Source organism: Scophthalmus maximus, chromosome 8, assembly GCF_022379125.1.
Source record: "Scophthalmus maximus strain ysfricsl-2021 chromosome 8, ASM2237912v1, whole genome shotgun sequence".
NCBI lineage: Eukaryota > Metazoa > Chordata > Actinopteri > Pleuronectiformes > Scophthalmidae > Scophthalmus > Scophthalmus maximus.
The window spans coordinates 5,185,453-5,193,263 of NC_061522.1; the positions used below are offsets into that span (position 1 = coordinate 5,185,453).

Below are 7,811 nucleotides of genomic sequence, written 5' to 3' on the forward strand. Positions count from 1 at the left end.
TTATTTGATATTGTATATTGTTGTTGTGGTTTTTTAAATATGTGTGTTTGTGTGTCTGTGTGCAGGGCTCCAGTGGAAGCATGCAGCTCATGGAAACCGAGTTCTCCAAAACTCTGGGAGAGATGGTGGCCCTTCATCTGCATCACCAGAAGAGCATCCCAGCGTTCCTCTCTGCAGTGACCCTCGACCTCTTCAGCAGACAGACCACCCTCTGAAGTAATCTGACACCACCTCAAACACGGGGCTGGGACATCTATGATCGGGATTAGTTGCGATCTTCTCATGTTCTAGATTTTGTTTTGCTGTCTTTGTTGCCTTTTTTCCCAGTCTCATCAGATATTCACAAAGTATTTCTTAACAGCTCTGGCGTTTGAATACTTCACTCAGGTCTGTGTTGAGAAGGAAGATATTCACCTTGCTTGATGGAAAACGTCCATCTTGCATTTACAGGGCTAAGAAAGCATCTTGGTATCACTATATAGTATATACATATACTTTTTGAATCTTTTTGAAATGCATTCCTTAAAAAAGACAAAATTGTCGTAAAAATGACAACTTTGAAAAATCCACTGATATGTGTATATGGAGTATGGTTTATAGAGGGAGTTGGATATACACTTCCCGCCGAGATTAATACACACTGTGTGGAGCAAAAGAAACATTATTGCGGTCTACTGGATCTGCAGTAGATTTGTTTTGCCTGGTCTTTACCAAGGCTGAGTCTTTGTTGAGTCTTTTTTTTTTTTTTTTTTATACTGCCTTTTATGTCCTCTCCCTGGGAGCTCATAGAAAAGGTTCTACACAGATTTTCTAGTCTAAACCAGTCTAAAGAACTCCATGAACGCGAGATCAGCAGCAGGGCTGCAACTAACGATTATTTTCATTACTTTTTTAGAAAATGTTCTAGTGAACCTGTGTGATGATACAGAAAGAAAAAATTCTCAGCGAGCGAGTGGACATTTGAACTAAAACACAGATTCCCGCAGCGTAATTATCGACATGTCCTGCCTCCTGAATGTTCTACCCAGATGTCACAGAATGTTCCGTGAATGTTCCCGTTGGTTTGAGCGCGTCGGACTTGGACAATCTCCTGCTGCGTTCCTCATACGTGAAAGGCAAACTCCTGAAAATTTTCGCACACAATTTTAAGAAGTTAAAGAATTCGGAGTGATAAGGTTATGTGGGTTGGTCTGATCTGATTCCAACAAATGATGACATGTTAGTTCTCTCAGGAAAACGAGGGCAGAGAAAGAACAATATGACACAACAACGGCCGATGCTGTTGCTGTTGTGCTCTCAAACATGAAGCCACTGGCCTCAGTCCTCATCTTTTAAACTCTCCTGTATGTGTTTTTTATTCTAGGGTTTTACACAGTATACACTGTTGTTTTTCCACCTGCTCAGTAGCCTTATAAAAAGGTTACTAGATATCGGTGTGTCTATGAACTAAGGACAGGACAAAGAAAGTGCACACATGGAAAACACAGAGGATGCTTTAATGTTTAAATTAAGATATTTGTCGAAACTCTTTACAATTCACTGGAAAATGATTTAAAGGAATTGAGGTAAGTATTTGGACATGAATTTCATCATGAACTACAAACAATAACTGTTCTGAATTTAGTTAATGATCATGCCTGTGAGTATTCGTGTGAGTACAAGCATGAGACAAGTCGAGGTGAATTTTCTTGGCAGCAATAAAGAGAATTGGCAGAAATAAAGATTGGGGGGAGGTTGAAGAAGGAAGCAAGGGAGCAATCCAATAAAATTGTGAAACCAAAGGAAGTGAACTCAGAATAAAGCCACTTATCATAGCAACAATATAAGAGCTCCAGCTGGTGCAACCATATGTCTCCATGAGAAAACACATCCTCCTGTACAGTACATGCCACATAATGCCCTGGTTTTTCTTGTTATTATTTTTTTCTTCACCTTGACATCATGGCTCATCTCCTGCACACCGGGCAGCTCTCTCACCTACGTGTCATATGTTAGAGGGTTGAAGATGAGCTGTGCAGCACATGCAGTTGTGTCACATGCAATTTTCTCCTTCAGCCCTGTGAGATGCACCTTGGCTTTATGATACCAGTTTAATCTGCTGTGTCCTCTCTTTTTTGAGGGAGTTTTAAAGTTGGAATGCAAATGGTTATCAATAAAGCATATGTCTTGACTGGCTGCTGAGCGACTGACTTTGACTTCAATGAACATTCATTTTGCTGCAGCTTTTATTCGTAGTAACTCACCTACCGCACCTAGCCGACAAATCCATATTCCGACTGCTGAGAGAGAAGATTTTTGATGTCTAAAATAAGTTCACAGATTTCACCACCTTGTTTGTTTCATAGTGTGATCACGGGCGTAGCACTGGGGGAAGAAAGGGGACAGACTCCCAATGGTGGGGGGGGCGCCCTGGAAAGCCTGGAACTTAACATTTTGGGGTTTGTAATAAGTGATTTTTAAGTAATTAGTGTCGTAACATAAATTGTATTTCAAAAAATAGTGACGGTTCTCTGAGGGCCCTCTCACCCTAACAAAAGGCCAGAAAATGGTTTAGTCCACCCATCACGACTCAGCGCGAGAATGGGTCCGCTAATCTACTGACCAGTGACTTCGTCTGACTTTGTGTTTCCTCAAGGAAGTAAACTCTGGGTCCCAGAAGAGTAAAGGAGGAGGAAAAACAAACCAAGTTAAACAACTGTTAATTAATTTCTTTCAAACGAAAGGTGGCTAGCTCTTATCAAACTCCTACTACGACAGCTAGCTAGCAGCTACCTAGCTGAGATCGACGCAGCTTCTATTGCTAGCTAGCTGTAACTTTTACTATCTGAATACAGAAGGAGTTAGCTAGTTACTATTAGAACACGCACACAGTATCATAATCGAATCAGCATCGTAGCTGCAGGGGGCCCACAGAGACTGCTCATGTATAGGGCCCAGAATTTGGTGCTACACCCCTGCGTGCGTGGTGGGTGCTGTGCTGTCAGTAACAGCTCTGGTTAGTTCTGCAAAGGAGCTTACTGGCGAGCGACCGCTGGATGGCTCCGTGCCCACGGGGGCCAATCGGCCTCAGAACAAATGAGGTCACTCCGTTGGATTGTGGCTGCGAAAGAAGCGAAGGAAAATGTGTTGATGTCTGATAAGCCTTCAAACTATTGGATGTATAAACCATTGACCATTCCATTTTTCATCACCAATACCCGAAGCAACACAACGCCTGTTGTCTAAATGATCACAAAGTGTGAATCAAAGTTTTCTCATCTGCCCCGGATGGAGATGCCATGCGTTCCAACTTCCATGTGGGCCGAGCTTGTTGGCGAGTGTCTGGTGCGTGAGCTCGTGGGCAGCACAGGATCAAAATGAAAAAGTAACATGGAGCAAACACCCACACAAAACTGTACATGTGCACAGATCCTAAATGTTTTGCCAGTTAGGTGGTGAGGACCTTCTGGGCAGAGTCTTTCGTTTGGACTCCTCTAAAGTTGCCAAGGCTGAAAGTGGCTGAAGGATGGAGTTGTGGCCAGAAAACTGTTGATGCCCTACTGGTGGGAACCCACTAACGTGCTGATGGATTCGAGTGCTAAATGAAGCTGTCAAGCTGCAGAGGGTGGTGTTTTTGGACTCGGTTAGCTCCTGAGATGAGAGGAGTGTCGCGAGGCTAGAATAACGTGGCTGTGGAAGCAAAGCTCAGATGTTTTCGAAGAGTTTGAAGCGATCGGAGGGAGTTGGACGGTGAAAATGTCGGCTGGCGTGGGCAGGGGAGACGTCCTGCCCAGCTGGGGAGAAATGGCGGATCGCCTCGAGAGATGCGTTGTGCAAGGTGCACTATGGGTAACTTCCCAACCCGTCCAGCCCACCCTGTGTGGCAAAGTCAGAAAACTCTGCCTTCTGTTTCCTCAGCGAGATCATCAGGACTCCTCAGCGTGTCAATGTTCTCGTCGCACAATGGCCACTTGCTTCAGGCTGTGTGTTAATCAAAATTTTTTTTAGCTTGCAGTCAATTTAACTGACACTCAAGTAGTAGAACAAAATGATTTTCTCTACGTGAAGATAAAGTGTTAGTTCCACAGTGGGTAACCAAAGAAAAAGAGGAACTCTATGGTGAAACTCTTCTGTGGCCGTGATGTGAGTTTTGCCTACAGAATAAGATGAAAAGTCGGACCATCTCCATTCAGCTCTCATCCATATTATTTCCATTTCTGCCTTTTCACTACCTGTTAAACCTCAATGTTCCTCCTGCCTCTCGCCCTCCCCGCGCCTCCCGCTTCCTTCAACCTCTTTTATTCATTCCTTTATCTTTATTTCATCAGCCCCATCATCCCTCAGTCGAAAAACAATTAGCACCCCCACCCCGATATGTCATTAACTATAAATGAGATGGTGGAGTGAGGTTGAAAATGCCATAGCTGAGCTTCATAACTCGTATTTCACACGCTCAAAAAAATACACCGGTCCTCATCAAGCGGTACACAATCAGTTTTTGGAAGGGCGCATTTAAACATAGATAAATATGCAGCGGAAATAATTTCAAGGCAGCGCTGACTCTTTAAAAGCAATCCTCGTGCATGTTTAATTCATGAGGAAGTATAGGAGTGGCATTTGAACTTCATCTCCCAGCTTCTTTTTTTTTTACTCGGAAGTATTTGTAAGTGAAGTTCGCGAGAGGAGACGTCCCCACTACAAAGGAGTCTTAGTTGGAAACCGGAGAGGCTTATGGGACAGAGAGAGAGGACCTGTCACTTCTCTCTTTCATCTCTCATCCCTCTTTCCCTTCCTGTCTCTTACCTTCCTCTCTAAACTCTCCATCTGCCCCGTTCCCGCTCGCACAGGAAGCTCACCATCGTGTTTTTGGTTATTTTCTTTCTCTGCAGTGAGTCTTTGTCCGATTCTCTTCCCACAGTCTCTGGCTCCGTCCCAACAGAGAGACGGAGCAGCTGTCGTGTCGCAGTTCAGATCCGAGTTTCTTTTCCCTTTGGTTTCCCCCCTCGGAGTGGAAGCAGCATGATGCTGTACTTGCCGAGGAAGGTGTTTGTAACAGAAAGTCTAAGAAAAGCGTTCATGTGTACAGTATGTGCAGTAATGTGCAGAGGGACCACTGTGAAAACTCTGACCTATGACCTTTTCTTTGCACCTGAATTCAGTCCAGCATTTACCTGACATTGCAGTGGGGATTGTAAATGACTCTCCCCTTTTGAAGGGTTATATTATGTTGGTGGTTTCGGCCATCAGTTCTAGCTGCAACAGTGGCACTGCACATACTGAGTTAGTCACTGAGATGTAGATGTTCAGTCCTAAAGGCTTTAAAAAAAACTGATCACTGGCCAGCTTTAAGGTTTAACCGTAGAATTGTGCAGTTTTCCTGAATACTCAGGGATTATTGGCTGACTTTTAAAATGTCGCCATATCGTGAATAATGGGATTTAAACACTCCGTATGACCTATTTTAACCATTTGAGTGTGTGGAGGGCTTGTCCAAATCTTTTTTTCTGCTATTTTAACGGCAGAAAAAATAGGTTTGCACACCAATGTGGTTCAAATTTTTTTCGTCTGTGTGTTTTTGTCATAGCATGTAATAAACCAATCAGAGTAACTTCTCCCATTCTCTCTCAAGGGCAGGTGTGCGTGCAGCTGCAGCACCTTGGTAAGATCGCTGTTATAACAGGTACTAGAGAACGTTTCTCAGTTTGTCTGTGACCAGACTTACCCGCTTGTGTAACACGCGCAATCTCTAAGCACATTGCTGTCTCGATTATGTGTCCTTAAAAACAATAGTGAAATACTTGCACCATGGACTTCAAACCAGGTTCTAATCATTTTGTGTTGGAGCAATCAATTATTTTCTTTCTCATCCCTTAAATCATCTCATGACCCCTAAGGTGTATCATGGGGTTAGGGTTGGTGGACCACTTTGCGTAATTCGATCTCTGACTGTATTCGCATTAAACTTTTGCTTCCGTTTTTCCAGAGGAAATTGGTTTTCTACCTTCCAGGCATCCGACGTGTTCCAACATTCCCCAATTTGCAATCCAGTGAATGAGCAGTAGGCATTAAATTTCAGATAGATGTAATTCACTCCTCGGGACACTTTAATGGCCTTTTTAGTTTATTCTTGTGTAATCTGTGATATGCAGCGCTAAGCAAATATATAAGAACGTAAATGAAATATCTCTGTGGCCAAGCTGTCAGAAAATCATAAAAGGGAGAAAAATTAAAACAACAAGCAAACAATGACAATGTGTAAATCACTTCTGCAGTTTTATCTCAATAGACTAAGTTGCTGTTCCTCGGCCAACTGTGACGTGTCAGTTTCAGTGTCGATGCTTGAAAACGCCAGCCGGCAGCGGCTTTAAAACCCCGCTGCCCGCCTCACGGCAATAACTTCACTGTGAGGAAACATAAAGGTGAGCAACTCTGTTGTGATGGATTACCAAACTCGACCACATTTCAAGTTTCTGCAAGTTGATTTTCATGCTTCCCCGCCGCCGTGGAGTGATACCAGAGGGGGTGGGAATCAATCAATCAATGAAATCTTATTTGGAAAATGCACCGCAGCAATATGATGCTGATGGCTTTTAGTTATCTCAGTGGATCAGCGTCTGACGCAGATGCATCTGCGAGGTAACATCCTAACAAACAACCCGCGCTGTGGTGCAGGAAGCATTAGCATTAGTTCTTTCCTGGAATTGTCTCATTTTCTGCAAATTCAATATACTTATGAAAAAGAAATTGGAAAGATGCTGTTGTGACAAAAGCAGCACACTTTCGGCTTAATGTTATGATTGTTTTGTTTGTGAGGAGAAAGAAAAAAACAAGCCACTGTTGTGTGTATCCTCTAAAATGAGCACTTGGAAATATATACATTTTAGATTTACTCATTCGGAAGACATTTGAAATGTTCAGCCATTACCAGGGGGCGCTGCTGCATAATGGTCATTCTCTGGCAGGACAATTGGACGGAGGTCTAATGGTGGAATTATGCAGTCGGAGCTCGTGCCAGGCCAAGGGAACAAATTTGGATGGAGTTGTAACGGGGCAAAGTTTATACCTCAGATGATGGACCTCCGCGGAGCCTCTCCATTAACACCTCCCTCCATTTATTATTACATTTTCGGAGCTGTCGCAGCGCTTAACGTCTGGCATGTGTAATTCTCCACAGCCGCTGCCCCTAATCCTCGCTGCCACTGCAGTGTACGTTGCTGCTCAGGGGGGGCCAGTGGAGAAGTGCAGGCAGCTCTCCAGGGCACACACTCCAACATGGCTGCCAGAGCAGGAGAGTGACAGTCTGGCTAATTAGAGCACTTTTAATTTGCACTGCCTTGATCTCTCGTCTTAGCCGCCTTCAATCCAAGGAGGCAGCGTGCGTGCATGCGTGCGTGCGCGGGAATGCACCGCTGGTGAGCGTTTGTGTATCTGGAGCCAGCACAGTGTCACCTCCTGTGGGTAATTTCGAAAAAGGTGGGATAGTTTGAGGGCGGCTAAATGACGAAAATATCATTTAGTCATCTTTCTCAAACTTTGTCTCTGCTCTTCGTCACTTTCCCCGTTAATCCGTTCGTCTTTTTAGGGCCTTGTGTTCTAGATGGCTCACATTCTTCTCCCTTTTTTCTTCCTGCATCCAGTCCCCAAAATGTCTGCACACTCCTCGATGTGGTCAGTCACTGACTACAACTTACATAGGAATTTTTGTAATCAGTAATGACAAAGAAATAGTGTAATCTAATCTGAATACGTTTGGATTAGTATTGGATGACTTCAAAATCAAACATTGAAAATATTGCACCTTATAACAAAACAATGGACGCAACCGCAAAATT

At 43.7% G+C, this 7,811-nt stretch overlaps 1 protein-coding gene across 4 annotated transcripts in view; it reads left to right on the forward strand.

The window, feature by feature from the left end:
• The window catches only part of mad1l1 (mitotic arrest deficient 1 like 1), a 51,904-nt gene extending 49,729 nt beyond the window's left edge, over positions 1 to 2,175 (forward strand). For all 4 annotated transcript variants that reach the window (XM_035637501.2, XM_035637502.2, XM_035637500.2 and 1 more), the window contains exon 18: positions 66 to 2,175. In XM_035637501.2, coding sequence (XP_035493394.1) covers positions 66 to 215 — 150 coding nt within the window. In that variant the 3' untranslated portion in view covers positions 216 to 2,175. The remainder of the gene's footprint in view (positions 1 to 65) is intronic.
• Positions 2,176 to 7,811: the final 5,636 nt, after the last annotated feature.